The following is a 15,697-nucleotide window of genomic DNA, read 5'->3' as shown; positions in this document are numbered from 1 at the left end:
CACTGGGTGCTTAATCTCTCCAGCAGGCTCCAAGAGAGCCAAGACAATAGTCTCCCTGTTCAACACTGGACTCAGCCACTTTGCCACCATTATCAACACATTTTCAAAAGCCCTTTTCAGAGTTTTATACTACAAACTACAAAAACGGCCATCATCGATTGGCTCCATGCTTTTTGGTGTTTTTCTGCAAGTACCCAAAGAGAGCACAAAAGCTTCTTTTACTGCCCGTTGTTGAGGTGACAGCTTCAGGGACTGAGCCGGGAGGAACAACATGGGCGGAGTGTTTGAAACACAGAACTGCAGCAGCTGTGTTTAAAGGGACTCCTGGAAACAGCTGTATTTGAAGCCTCAGTGATTATGCATCTTTTCAAGTATTTTGGCACAACTATAGCAACAACGCTGACTTACTAACAGGCATGGACTAAATGAACCTTCAATACATGGCCACATGGTTTATTACAGCACATGAGCAGTTTACATTTGGAACCTTATAGAGGGGTCTAATGCTGTTTGAGGAAAGGGACCCTCACCACAATATAACTGAGACTTTACTGTACTATACCAATATGTAATGACAACATGGCAAGACTAAATCAAACTCACCCTCATAAGAAAACACAATTTATTTTTAAATGGGCCCAAGTTGATCAACCACTGCCATTACCGCTCTGTTCAAACTGAGAACAATATAGACTTTCCTAATGATAGAGTTCAACGTAGTTATTTGATTACTGGTCAATGGAGGATTCAGACCTTCATTTGATATTTTACGTTTGAGGAACCCTTCTGGTATTACTATGGAGTGGAGTTTGTATGAGTGAGCCCGGTTTTGTATGTATTGCGTACATGCACACGGACATACATGCGATATATATCATAACAATTACAATGAATGAAATTGAAAAGTTTTCATGGACTCCCTGGCAGAGTGCCGTGGCCCCATCAAGTTGGACCACACAAAACGTGTTTTGGTGGGTTACACTGTACGGAAACATTACTGTTTTGATAAGAAATAAAACATGTCTGCTAGATTTCTCTTTTATTGCCTTTACTGGTGTATATCATAAATTCAAAATTCCACAAATGACATAAACAGTTTAATTCACGATTATTTTGCAAACTCCTTACAGTTAGTTAGACCAATGTAATATCACAACCTCTAGTCCTTTACAGAGCTATAGGCTTTTCTATTATGACTTTTTGCATAATCTGATCTCTTTGTAGTAATTTGAGCACAAATTACAGGGACATACAAACCATCCAAGAGCTGGCAAGTCATTACACAAATAGTGTGGATCTGTATCAACTGTTACAGTATGTGTAAACTGTGACACACATTATCTTGTATGTATTGCCCATATGCATGTGTAGTTTAGTTCCATCAACAACTGTCAGTACTGTAGAATAGGCCCTCCCTACCTCGCTGTGCACTCAGTGACCAGGTATCCCTGGCAACCCCTGAAGGTCCCTCCCTGCCCTGTAGAGGAGGGTTGTTTGCACATTTTCATACATAGCTGAAGTGTGTGGGCGTCCTGCCAGCACCACGCCCAAGCTCCCCACACTTCAGAGAGGACGCTTTTTTTATTGTTGCTCCCCAGTCAGCTGTAAAGCCAGAGGCTGCTCTGGATTAGCCATGGTCCATACAGGAAGCTCCCAAGAGGGTGCCATAATAGTGTGTTGTGGAGACCCCACCATCACTAAACTCCCCTACATCGCCATCCACTCACTGGCTCTGCTTGCATCATTTATTCTCTTCACCCTCATCTCTTAGTTAGTTTGAACTCATTGTTCTTTACAACACACCCACCCATCCATTGGTGGCGAAAGAGAGGGGCGAATAATCCCAGTCCTCCATCTGCCCTAGCTCAGGGGCTTACAGGGCTAACTGGGGGCCCAAAAGTGTGCTCACTGAACACCCCTGCTATTTACGATCTGCCACAGAGTGATCACTCTTTAGCAGCCTCTGTGGCCCCCTAAAGTGGGCTGAGCCCAATCCCAAAGCCCAACTCTTTGAGGTCATCTATTGCCTTTTTGCAATAATGTTCAAGATGCAATTGATACAAATACAGGCTTTTTGTCATTGTATGTTTTATGCCTCCATATGGTTGCTATGCTTCCTTTCTTTTCTTTTTGATTTCCCAGTATCTGTGACCTGAGGCCTGCTTATGTTTCCAAAGTAAGATTTTTCAGCCTCTTAAAATGTGCTTTGAATTAGCTTTTTATATTTCTTGATATTTATGATTTGTGCCTCTCCTTCTGTTGTCTCTTTTGATAAATATTTCAAACAACATCAAGGGATAATCTTGCTTTGATTCATCTGCCAACAAGCAACAAGAGAATCACTTTCAAGGCCCTTGTGAAGGCTTTGGTGTGTGGGCCAAGACTTGCTGCCTTGCTCATGTGGTAGATCAAAATGCAATCCATTCTCAGTAACCAAGGTATGATTACCATATTCTCTTACTGACATAATGTCACACCATTTGGAGATCTGATAACCAGGTTATCTAATGCTGCAAATGTTTAATGTCTTGGAAGTTGCTATGCATTCATGAAGTCAGTTCTCTCCTCTCTAACGGTATAAAACTGGTTTACACTCTTTTGTCTATAGTATGATACATTTCCAGGCATTACCAGCAACATCCTTAGTCCTCTCTCTTTCTATCTTTGACTCACCAAGACCGATATCTGGCTGTGAGTGCAGAGTCCAGCCAGCATGTGAAGGGTTACATCTGCGATCGTTTTTGGCTTGGCCTGGGCCCAGAGGCTTAATAAAGGGAATTAATGGAGTGCACTATCTGTCAGATTCCTAAACACAGCTGGAGCGGATGTCCATCGCCCCCAAGCTGCCCAAAATACACTATCCTACTTCAACAACATACCCTTCCCCCTTCCCCTCACATTACCCCCTGAGTGCTGACTATGAAAGAGTCCCAGCTGATTGTGAAAGTGTTTATGTATCAACACTGAAGATAATTACACAATCAGGGATAACAAACAGGGGAGAATGGAGGCGCGGAGGGGGAGCCGCGGTGAGTATGTTACCATGGAGTAAAGCTTTGGTAGTGGGGACAGCTGCTGTGATGGCATGCAGGGACACAAGTGATCTGTTTAAATACAGCCAAACTAATAATACACACTGTGTACTCACAAGCATGTGGCTGGCCTTGCGCTACTTAACACAACGCCCCAGGCAAGGACAATGCTGTACAAAACCTACACACATACACATAAACCAGTCAGTGAGTTCAAGACATCACATCTGATTAGACACTCCTACATGTAAGAATGAACTGAAATGCATGCTTAATGTTTGACTTTAAAGTTAGGTAACATGAGCAGCTTAATGTAAAATGTTAAAAAGGTTTAATGGGTTTGTGTTTTTAAGAATATTTCCTCTAGGGAAGGCAATTAATTTTTACAATTTCATGATAGCTGAGAGAGTCAGACTTTTTGGCAGTATTCCATTTCAACTGCAGCCTAAATGAATGGGTTTGTGCCAGCAGGAAAAACAAACTGGAACAGAGGGGGGGGGGGGGGGGGGGGGGGGGGGGGTGAAAGGACAGTAACACAACCCTGAAACACAGACTTTATCTGCTCCCACTATGTTTGACAGGTTTCTTAAACAGAGACTCAGGGGATTCAAGATTGCAGAGGCCACTGGCAAAGGGCAGTTGTTGTCAGAAATCATTCAGCAAGAGTTTATCTTTATCCAACTGACTGCCACACTGTAGTATTGTGCAGCCAGTCGCTAAGTGTTCAGGGTGTAGGGTATAGATGTCTATGTCTGAGAAAATGCACACTGGCAGGGTTTCAAAAGCAACACAGAGGATTTAGAATTCCCACCAACATGTTCTCCCACCTCCTGAGGCCATCTAACTCACAAACTGGGTCAAGGTTTATCCTGGTTCATGTGCAACCTCTTAGGGTCAACAGAAATCATGCTGAGTGACTTTACAGAGACACAGAGGAAGGCTTTCAGATTCAAGGTGTGACTTCACCAGTATTACATTAATGGTCTTCTGTAAGGTAACGAGACGTAAGGAAAGCTGGGAATAAATGGGCATTTTGGGATTACTGCATAATATGCATTCAGTTGTGGGCCTGCTTTAGCTGACATTCTGACACTATGAGCGTAACATGTAATTCAGAAAGAAACTGTTGGTAGTTGAGCATCAAATGATCATCTTCCCAGAACCCCAGAAACATATAACTACTACGAGTATCACATGGAAAACGAAATGCTTAAAAGTATTGGTAGACTCTTGACAAAAGTGATGGGAATATCACAAATATGAACATACTGCCAGCAGCTAGTTAGCATAACGCACAATAACTGGAAATAAACAGCTAGGCAGCCATGTCAAGACTTTCAAAATAATCTACCAGAAAAACCTCTAAAGGTCATGTTTGTTAATCCCTATAAAAACTGATATAACAAATGACACAGGGGCTTATAAGTAGGACTGTTTGTTGGCCACCAAAAAAGACTTCCTAGAGTTGTATCTGCACCGTGAGGTTGTAGAAACAAGCGGAGAATCCATTGTCACCATATTTGCTCCAAAAAGACTAAGCTAGTGTAAAAGCCTATAGAGGTGAACACCTTCCTGTTGCTTGCTCTTATTGTAAGTTACTTTGTGTTTGGCGTGGTACATGCCTTGCCTGAAAAACTGGAATAAAGAGAACCTGGTCACACAGCATCAACCTGATCCCAAAAGGTACGAAGCAAGTTTGCCTGGAAGTAGTTCTGAGGGCTGGTTGTTTGACCCTTGGTACTGACAGGATGGCATACCCCAGCTGTGAGCTAAAGTGTAACTAAAGGCTGCTTAAGGGACATAAAAGCCTTTGGAGGAAAGAACATAGCAGGATAATGTTTTGCAAAATAGAAACATTTAAATTACATAACTCCATAAAACTATTCGGGAAAAAAAGAAACGAATACTGTTCATATGGTTCGTTGCAGGATCTCCCTGTTATATGATTATTCAGTGGTGCAATCCCTTCAGCAGTGATTATTGAGGGGGAACGCTAAATACAAGTCAAATGTTTGGCTTCACCTCCACACAAATGCCACAGCCAAGGCAGCATATGTCTCCAGGGCATTGATTATCAGACTGCATTAACATCACAGCGAACCTGCCATACAATCATCCTGCTCTGCAGAGCTAAATAGAGGCAAGTCAAGACAGGAGTCTAGTAATGAACCTGTTGACTTGTGAGACACGAGCAGATAAAACATTCAGTGGCGTTTACAGTTATAGTTTAGGTCCTCCTTGTGCTTACTGTGCACTCCACCCCTCTTCATATTACTTCCCAGTAGTGTGAGCATCTAATATCAGTAACACTTGCTTATCTTTTTACTGTTTAGTGCCTTTTTTTCACACATCTAAAAATATCAAGAAAATAAATACACTATATATATATATATATATATATATCTGCCAAGCTCATTAAGTTATATTTATAGCCTTGGTTTTAAAATAAGTTTGAAGTGTAAGGCAAGCAGTGTGAGTTGATTAGATGTAAGCAGCAGAATGAGCGCAGTGTTATCACAAATGGCTGCTTTGTGCACCATGAAAAATGAGCTTTTTCTTCCACAGTCTCAGGGGGGGAGGCCAGTGACCTTCACAATTTCCCCCAAAACAGCAGCCACTACACGGAGGGGCAGCCATGGGGGGGCTATGAAGGGAGACGCCGGTCCTTGTAAGCACAGGGGGTCTGAGTCTACCTGAACAGACCACAAGGAAAACCTTCATGAGCAACCCTCCCCTCTCTTATTTACACTTATAAACACATACACACATCCATACTCACTCACCCACCCATAAACACACACACACACACACACACACTCATACTCACATTCACACAAACACACACTCACATTCACATTCACACGCACACACACACACACACACACACACCACACACACACAACACACACACACACACACACACACACACACACACACACACACACACACACACACACACACACGCACGCACACACGCACGCACGCACACACAAACATTACAGTACTTGTTGTAGTATGTTACTGTAATTCTAGAGCAGTTAATTAAAGAAAAATGTATGACATAATACACAGGCTCTTGCCAAGTTTCATTAATTCAATCGTGAGTCTGTACATGTATATTCTCAGTTTACACCAAAGTACATGCAAAGCTGTTTCAACTTTCCCACACTGTTTGTTTGTTCAGCCCCAAAAGCCTTTCCCTGCTGGAAAGAGTGGTGGTACACTGATGTTTACTGTAACCATATTACATTTCAAAAGCATGTAGCCTTTCACCTTCAATGCTCGAGTGTGGTGGACCTTTTTGATCTCATCTCAAAACAAAACTCCACAAATCTACCATCAACATACTCTAACTCCTGTAAGACCTGCATTGACAAACAACATGCAGTCTGAGAAAGGAGACACAGCTGGCCCGGAAACTGTTCAACACTTAGTAAAAGTGTTTACAGATACTACTTGATAGAGTGGAAGTCATCATCATAATTACACCGCTTAACAATAGAGCTGCAACAATTAGCCAACTAATCCATTTGTCGATAAACATAAAAATAATCTTCAACTACTATGATAATCGTTTAAACGTTCCCAAAAACAACAAAAAGTGCAGTTTTCAGCCTCTCAAAATATGGAGATTTCCTGCTTTTCTCTGTGTTTTATTAATAAAAAAAGTTAATATCTTTGGGTTTTGGACTTGGACTTTAAGGAACTGGAATGGACATGTTTCACAATTTTGTGACATTTTAAATAATAAATAATGTATTGATTAATCCAGAAAATCATCAGCAGGAAATTCATTAGACTAATAATATCTTTAGTTGTATATCTCTGTTCAAATCAAAATAAGTAGACAGAAAGATAATATATTTGAGATGTACTAACTTAGATGATATCACCTGTGCATCATTTTACAACATCTTAGTTTTTTTCTTTTTCCATTACATAACAAACATTCTTGTAGAATAGCATGAGTGCAACACATGCTAAAAATCAAAATAATGTTACACAGCTTGACCATGACCTGGAACTGCGTGGCTGCCCTTTGTCACTCTTACCCTGTCTGTGAGACTGGCCTGTTTGACTCGTGGCTGGTCACGGTCCATCTGGCTCGAGGAGAGCTGCTCCCTCAGGGCCCTGCTCTCCTCCAGCCCGCTGACCTCAGAGCTCTCACCTGGGTCCAGAAAACAGATCATGCATAAAGAAGTGTCAATCTTACTACATAGTCTGTTTGCCAGCTCATAGGGTCCTATTATGAAATGTACAGTTGGGACTGCAGCATATAGAGACTGCCAGATGCTAATTTTCATATGTTGGGCAATTTGAACATTAGCATGAATTGTGTTAATTAGCAATACTAACCATTATAGCTTATGTTGACAATAATTTAAAAATGGCTTGGCAGATTTGGAAAATGTTTGAGTGGTTTTGGAGGTTATTAGGATGCTGAATCCATTTCTGACATTTCCAGGATAGACGATGGCAGTTTTTAACAGAAAATAGCCATATTTGTACTCCCGGTGGTCACTTTCTGGTTCTGCCATTTTTTATCCTGGACTATACATTTCTAAGTTAAAACTCTCGGTTACTCAACATGCTGGCAACTACACTAACATGGTGAATGATGACAAAATCTAGTAACTATTTTTCTTTTTGTATTGCTCTTGCTATCTGTATTGTTATTATGTTGCATTGTTGGAGAAGCCTGTGACATAAGATTTTCAACAACATAATTACTCTGTAGCTATGTCAGTTTGACAATAAAGAACCTTGAACCTTGAACCGAAGGGAAGATTCATCGTTTGTATTTAATGTGTTCAGTTTGAATTTAAGCTATCTTCCTTACCGGCTGGCTGCTCTGCCAGGTTGCGGGTAATGATCTGGCGGATGCAGGTGGAGACATGCGTAGCAGTGACACCAGACTCCTGTCCATCAGCTCCAAGTTTCAGACTACTCTGTCCTGAACATCCATCAGAGTGAAGCAGAGACTCTTCCAACTTCTACAAAGCGTCACCAACACATCACACAACTTAACTTTTTACTGCTGCATTATGCTTCCGCTCCAATAGTTCATTTTCAATTCTTAGTTTCTTTACATTGCAAATTCAGATAAATAATACAAAATGTCATTAAAAGAACCTAATAATGCATTTTATTATATATGAAACTACCTATTAATTGGGAATGTAAAACTTTTACTTGTTACAAAGTATTTCTACACTATTTTATTCCTATTTTACTAGAGTAAAAATGCTGAGTTTTTTTAGCAGTAGATATTTTGACTAGTAATAGCAGATGTTAATAATAATGGCTCTGATCTATAGGCTAAACCACTACAGTGTGACAGTGAGCAAGCAACAAAGTACAAAGACACTGAAATTTAAGCAGCTTGCATTAAAGCAATTCCATGAATTAGCGGCTACTTTGTGAAATACCCTGAGAGAAAGACAAGACAAGACCAGCTCAATTGTTACACATTATTTCCAAAAAGGTACTACCTTTTTAATAACAAAAATGACACTGTGATAGTAAGCCTGAAAACACTATATGAGAATAGTAGCTAGCATAAATGCAATTCAGCCATCTTTAATTGCATTTATTAGCCAAACATTTGTGAAAATAGCCTTACATGTAAGACGTAAAAGCAGACACGAGCTGCTAATGCTTCACATTATTAGACCGTTTTATTGCTATCTTTTTCATTCAAAATTGTTTTAAAATGGTACAGTTTTGACTTGGTATACCGTACCTGTTGAAGGTATTACTTACAACCGGCACTGTGACAAAGAGCCAGCATTAACATTAAGATTAGCAGCTTAGCATACATGAAATTCAGCCATCTTTTAATTGCATTAATTAGCAACACCTTTGCTCAAATAGACTGATAAAACATGGAAGTAGGTATTAGTGGATACGAGGGGGGCACTGATGCATTTTTACCTCTCTTTACCTTGTAACTTCTAGACTGTTTTCAAAGGCCTTTTTCACAGCAGATACTTTAACTTGACCTGACTCTGGATAATGACAGACACTGTACCTGTAGTAGATATGTTTCTAATAACCACCATGACAGTGAGCCAACATTAACACATTTATATATATATATAAACTAGCAGCTAGCATAAATTGAACGCAGCTATTACATTTTCAAAACGTTTGCTTTTCCTACGTCGACATAAAGCCTGTTAAAACCTATGGTTAAAACATGAAAGGCGTAACAGTAATGTTACCAACCTGAATCACAGCCTCCAGTCCAGAGTGTGCACCCTGCTCCCGTTCAGAAGTCATTGCTAAACTGGCACAGCTTCAATTAAAGAATGTTAGCTAGCAGGCTAAAGTGAATGGCTTCATTTGACGAAACAGAAACCTTGCTGTAACGTTGCTTTAAGTTAACTGAGGCTGGAGAGAGAGTAAGTCAAACGGTGAATAAATAACAAAAAGCACCAACCTAGCATCTCGTTTCAGTAAAGTAATAAGAAATAAATAAACAACTTGTACCTGTACAAAAAGGTAACGTTAGAGAGTAATAAAGAAATCACTGTCAACACTTTTTTAAAGCCAAGATACTTTAGGAGTGACTGCTGATCCCTGTCGATGTTGCCATGTTTACCAGGCGCTTACGGGCAGTTGCCATAGAAATAGAATGCTGGCTTGGGTGTTTCCATGGCAGCACAGACGCCACGAGCCAAGCTGCTGGATTCCGATGGGTTAATGTTAAGAAAGGCACTATATGTATGCAAAGTAAACAGTGTTTTACCGAAAATGATTTACAGCTGGTTGTCGGCCAGTTTTATGCAACACATTTGATTAATAATTAGTTGCAAACCCATGATCTACAACAAATAATAATAATACTCACTCTGCAAAGATTTTGTGGTTGAAGAACACCATTCAACACCTCAAACACATGATAGGCCTACAAAGTATAAATAAACAGCTGCTGAGCAGCCAAGCAAGGCCATAAAAACAACCCAGAATACCTGAGGATCATGTAGCACCTATTGGCACAATGACATCCTGGGATAAACATTCCATTTGCATCGTCACATAGATATGATTGGAACAGGTCTGTGTCTCTGTGAACTCCTCAACCTGGTGTTTTTGTCCCATCAGGAGAGGAGGCCATTATGTTGAGTCTATGCTGAAAAGCTCAGTCCACTGGGATGGATCAAGGAAGGTGGTGCAGACTCCACTGTAGAACCAAAGTCTCGGGAGGTAGCTCTCCACCTCCCAGGTGTCGGTTGTTCGGTTGTAAACCTCAACTTCCACCCCATAGTCCCCCTCCATCCCTTTCCAATGGCCTCCAGTAACAAAAAGCCTCCCATCCAGTGTCACCAGGCCGCCATTTTCATGGAGCATGTGGAGAAGCTGGATCTAAAATCACAGGAGAATAAAAACGGATTATTTTCCTTTATCCTGTTCAAATAGCAGTGAATGATGCATTGTATTACTTTGTCAGCTGATATCGGAGCCCACCTTCTGCCACATGTTCGCCTCTGGATCATAAGAGTAGACTTTCTTAGTGTTGTCAGCAACCAGATAAATAGTTCCATCCATACAGACAGAACGAGGAGAGGACAAATACTTAGGGATGAAGGGCGAACATATGCTGGTCCAGCTATCTGAATAAAACAAACAAAAAACAACATGTTTCAGTCAATTGCTTTACAATGAGTAAACACAATAAGTAATGACAGTTATGTAACTGCATAGGGTGCTGGTTCCCTCTTTAAATCAAGGTTTTCATGAAATTGTGCTTGTTTAGAAGCCTGAAATAAGTTTGGTGGTTTACACAAGCTTAACAAATGTAGTTAAAACAAATGTATGTAATGTTATATGTCATATAATACGCCAATAAATACACACCTCATATTTATTTTTATCTTTTACATGTCTTCAATAGCACTAAGACATGGCAAAAATAACACTACAGAGAAAACTCATCCACTCACTTACCTATGGCAATTTTATTTACATTAACAAATATCATAAACCTGTGGTTTATTTGTTACGGTTATCTTGAGCTATATTTAAAAATCAAATGGATGCATTAGTTGTCTATTGACGGGGGGGGGGGGGGGGGGGGGGGGGTTCTATGGCTACATGTCACCCCTGTAGCTGTAAAAACAATTATAACTGCTTATTCATTAATGCTTGATCAATAATTATTTAACAAAATATTTAAAAGAGATGTTGACAGAAATACTAACACATTTGTACAATATTTATCAATGTATTTCACTGATAGAAATGTATTATGAAGCATAAATATATAGTTAAAACACTATAATTAGCCAGTTAAAATGCTATCTGAAACGATTGGAAATGGAGCTACACCAACAGGATTGCTTAAATGACTGAAATATTGCGAATGCATTTTTAAAATTGTTGTTATTTATTGTTGCAAATGTCTTACAAATAAAGACTTTGGTGAAAATCTGTTTGATCATCCTTACCTATAACAGGGTTGTAACACTGCATGGCCAAAGCGTTATATTTCATAGCACAGGAGCCAATCACGTAGAGCTTCCCATGACACGCCGTGGCAGTGAAGTTAGTCACATATTTCAGGGCGGGGCAGGTCAATGCCCAGGTGTCGTTGTAAGGGTCGTAATGCTCAACCTCAACCCTATTTGAAGTTGTACCTGAAGGAGGGGAATGAAAGTAGAATGAGTAAAGAAGGTAAATCATGCTTTAAACACCCAAACACACATCTAAAATGCTGCTGTCTTCTAGAACCTGTCCATATTTAAAAGTAAAATTCATACAAACGGTTATCGCACAGCTAAGCCATTGAAGGCATATATGATACTTGAGTTAATCAATGTTTTCCATTGTATTGCAGGGTTACATGCAGATCTGAATTTATTTTCCTACCTCCAATGACGTAAATCTCCCCGTTGAGTGTTGCAGAAGTGTGGTTAGTCCGAGGCCGGAGCATGGGAGCCACAGTAACCCACCTCCCCTCTTTTGTGATGAACTTCCAGGTCTCTGTGGTCGACCAGGTGTTGGTATTCGAACCACGCGAGCCCCCTGTCAAACAGACAATAACCCTTTGTCAAAGGTTTGACGATGCGTTCTGCCTAAAATTTGAATCATTACTTCTCCTTTTACTTCTTAAGATTCTATGTTGCATGTGCCTACCTGTGACGTACACATCATTGTTTAAGGAGACCATGGCGTAACCCCACTTGTTAGGATTAGGAAAATGAGGGAGCTCATGCCACTGTTCTGCAGATAAAAATAAAAGTGAGTTCATTTATGAGCATCATTCAAGTAAGGTAAAAGTTTCACAAATACAGCATGCAAATGAAAAGGTATACCATGGAAATAGGGTTAAGACACATAGAGATGTCCTCAAAGTAAGGTACAAAAAAAGGAACAGACCTGTTAAGAAATGATCTTCTCTGGTACAGCCATTATTATGGTTGCAAGTATTCAACATAACAACAGAAATCTAAAAGTAAGATGCAACAATCTTTTTCATAAAATTACATCCAAAATCATGTACATGGATGTCTTCTTCCAGCTATGCACAATAAAAACGTGATTTGATAAACTGAGAAGATCCAATTTTGTCACATTCAGACCAAATTCCTGCAGAGCTGTTTTTCTGTCAACACTACATTTAACAACCTATGACGCATCTGCCAAACTGTTTCAAGGATTCCAAAAGACATTTCACAACACAAATATAGTTGTGAAATGTAATCTGAACTTGAACAAACTCAGCATTTTTTATACATGCAAAAACAAAAAATGTAAGTACTTGTCGTTGTGTTGTAGAAAGCAAAATTCCTGGGGAGTAATCTTTGCAGTCTCGGGTCTCTGTCCTCATCATCTGAGTCCTCCTCATCATCCGAGTCATCCAGAGAACGACCTCCCATCACCAGCAGCACCTCTTGCAGGTTTGGTTGTGGACTCTTAGAACTGAGACTGTCTGTGTGTTTTGGTGCCAAATCCATTTTCTATAAAAGTTAAAGTCATAATTGTTAATGGGAAATCTACTCAGAATGACCAGATAAAAGGGAGAAAGTGTGAACTCACTAACCTCTCTTTGGACTTTTTCCACAGCCTCTCTGCAGCTTGGGGAGCCCTGCACCAGACTGTCCTTCAGCAGGGTGTCTGTCAGGTAGTCCAGGCTGAGCAGCGGGAGACGGGACAGAGTGAGGAGTTCAGGGAGGTCGGAGAGCCGGGACTCCTTGTGGTGCCTGGCCCATTTCAGAATGGCCTCCACACGGGTGCACTCTGTCCGGATTTGTAGTCCTTCGTCGGACAGGCAGGCAACCAACCTCTCCTTCGCCAACAGGAGAAACTCCTCACATTGTTGCACAGCTTCAAAGTTCTCCAAGAGGAAGGCCCACGCTTTGGCCATTACCTCGGGGCAGCCATGGATATCTCCAAACTCCAGGATTCCCAGACAGTTGGTGGCATCAATCTGATGCTGAAGGTACCGGCTGCACACGCCTCTCACCGTCTGGAACTGCAGTTGGCTGGAGTTGCAGATCAGACCCTCCACGTTGCTCTGGTTGATGGTCAGTTTGCCTGTGTATGCAAAGTCCAGCAAGCAGCTGAGTATATCAGGATCGACATCATGAAGCTCGACACGCGCAGCTATGCTCTCCACAAAGTCCCCTGAGAACATGCTGTGGAAGTACGTGCTGCAGAGCGCCAACACGCCACGGTGACAGGGGAAGTCCCGACCTCCTGCGCTCAGTGTTACATCCACCAGTTTGGGGTCGGAGCAGAAGGAGCGCAAGCCCTCCAGAATGCTCTGTGGATGGGAGGGCAGGCAGAAGTCCAGGTCATCCACATTGCGCACCATGGTCAACTGCAGTTCAAAATGTGGGTCAAATCAGCTTAAAGCAGGGACGATATAAGACTGAGCTTACCTGCAAGTGTAGGAAAAATACATAAATATGCAGAAAACAAACCTATCCATTTGAACAAATGTTAAGCAACAACGTAGCCATGATCTACAAAATATTTTTTTAATTATGCAGACCTGACAATAAGATTGAGTAACTGCTTCACACAGATAAACTGCAACTACAACAAAGCGTTATTAGTTTTAAAAGTGGTGTATGATAAAAAAGTGTTTTTCTTTTGATAATTAAACAATGGGACAGATAAAAATAGAAAAAATAGAATTGAAGACAAATTGTTCAAACGTAAGTTTATAATTAAAATCTGTTTCTCTACGACCTTTCTGATTTGAGGGAAAACTAACTAAAAGGCCTTTTGTAAAATAGTGCCTTGTTTTCTTAGGTGTGGAGTCGCTGTGTTGTAAGGACTACTAAGTACCTTTGGCTCATGATAAGTATGAAATACTGTAATACTATACTCTAATCACATCTCAAGCCAACAATACATTACATTTCCTGTCAAAATGAAATAACAACAAACTCACCACAGGAGTAGAGAATGGAAATAATGGCTCATCCTTTTCCAGTAAATAAAAGCTGTTTGTAGCTAGCTGGTCGGATCAACATGGAGTGGGCAGCATGGCGAAAAACATTAGCCAAGTCATTGGGACGGGCTGCCTGTCTATCGGTTATTTTTAGAACTGAGAGTGAGGCTGTGCTAAAGTCAGATTCCAAACAACAAGCATGGGGGCCGCAGCTGCTGTTACAGGCACATACCATTCCCCCCAGCAGAGAGGACACATGACGTAGCCCCAGCAGCTACTTTATGTATCATGCAACAACTCATTCACAACACCACATACAAGAAGGGATTATTTCCATTTCAAATGTCAGTAGTCACTGTATGGTAAATAAAAAAATGGTCTTTGGTGGTAGCATGGGTTAACCTGGTCCAGCAAAGAGCGGGACACAGCCTGTCAGAATGGGCCAATCATTTACATTTTGAGGGGAGATACCAGCGTCCCCTCCTCATTTGGACTGATCCTCGTTTTTGTTTGTCCTCGGTCATTATCATCGTCATTTCATTGCAAAGTTTGCTATGTTAAATTGAAAAACATCGAGTATCTGAATGTACATGTTAACTATTTTAGCACTCTATTGACTGACAGATATAGTAAACAGCTTTCTGTGACTCAGTGTTCCAGCCCAGCTTGGTCCTGGTTTGATTCAGTGCCGGGGGGACATGCTTACACACAGAGGAGGCAGGTGTCAGCCTGATATCATAAAGTGGCTTGAAGGTCTTCCACAATCATCAGATTTATTTCTCTTTTTCACAGTTTTATTGTTAAAATAACTGCAAAACAATTATCGGCATGAGCCAGTTTTTTGTCACAAAACTTTTGTACCAAAAAATCCATGGGTGGGGTGTGAGACATTGGGCCCCTGGGCACAGACATAAGATTTGAAAGCCTCTTTTTGTTGCTGTTTTGTGACTCTTTTGTCCTTACTTATCGTTGTAAGTCTCTTATGTCTATCCGCTGCTGTTTTATCTTTATCTTTTAAGTTGTTTTATGTTTATTTTGGGGTATTTCTTTGTCTTCCTGCTTGGTATTTGTCTCTTTGAGTGACATTTTGTATTGCCCCTTTTCCACCAAACCGGATCCGGTTCAAGAACCGTTCTTTTGCTTTTCTGGTGCTGAACCGGTTCTTCTCTGTAGCACCATTGTGTTTCGACCGCTCAGAGCTCGAGTGGAGCTGCGTCATTGCGTCATCGTTTGCGTCAACACCTAAACGTTTACGTGCCTT

General features: G+C 40.8%; 2 protein-coding genes across 3 annotated transcripts in view; both read right to left on the bottom strand.

The window, feature by feature from the left end:
* Positions 1-9,320, bottom strand: part of crocc2 (ciliary rootlet coiled-coil, rootletin family member 2) — a 41,036-nt gene extending 31,716 nt beyond the window's left edge. Inside the window, exons 1-3 of the mRNA XM_034140855.1 lie at positions 9,261-9,320; positions 7,873-8,026; positions 7,085-7,200 (exon numbers count right to left, since the gene is read on the bottom strand). Coding sequence (XP_033996746.1) covers positions 7,085-7,200; positions 7,873-8,026; positions 9,261-9,314 — 324 coding nt within the window. The 5' untranslated portion in view covers positions 9,315-9,320. The remainder of the gene's footprint in view (positions 1-7,084; positions 7,201-7,872; positions 8,027-9,260) is intronic.
* klhl30 (kelch-like family member 30) lies at positions 8,490-14,488 on the bottom strand. 2 transcript variants are annotated; one of them, XM_034140856.1, is made up of 8 exons: positions 14,437-14,488; positions 13,078-13,918; positions 12,796-12,994; positions 12,171-12,257; positions 11,904-12,059; positions 11,483-11,671; positions 10,503-10,648; positions 8,490-10,400 (listed from the first exon to the last, which is right to left on the bottom strand). In XM_034140856.1, exons 2-8 carry the CDS (start codon positions 13,849-13,851, stop codon positions 10,152-10,154), a joined length of 1,800 nt encoding a protein of 599 aa, XP_033996747.1. In that variant the 5' UTR covers positions 13,852-13,918; positions 14,437-14,488; the 3' UTR covers positions 8,490-10,151. The 2 variants fall into 2 exon arrangements, with proteins under 2 accessions (XP_033996747.1, XP_033996748.1); XM_034140857.1 differs by having other exon boundaries at positions 13,078-13,857; positions 14,437-14,482.
* Positions 14,489-15,697: the final 1,209 nt, after the last annotated feature.

Source organism: Trematomus bernacchii, unplaced genomic scaffold (genome assembly GCF_902827165.1).
Source record: "Trematomus bernacchii unplaced genomic scaffold, fTreBer1.1, whole genome shotgun sequence".
Lineage (NCBI taxonomy): Eukaryota > Metazoa > Chordata > Actinopteri > Perciformes > Nototheniidae > Trematomus > Trematomus bernacchii.
Note: the sequence above shows the minus strand (reverse complement) of the source record. Positions and strands in the feature narration are given on the sequence as shown.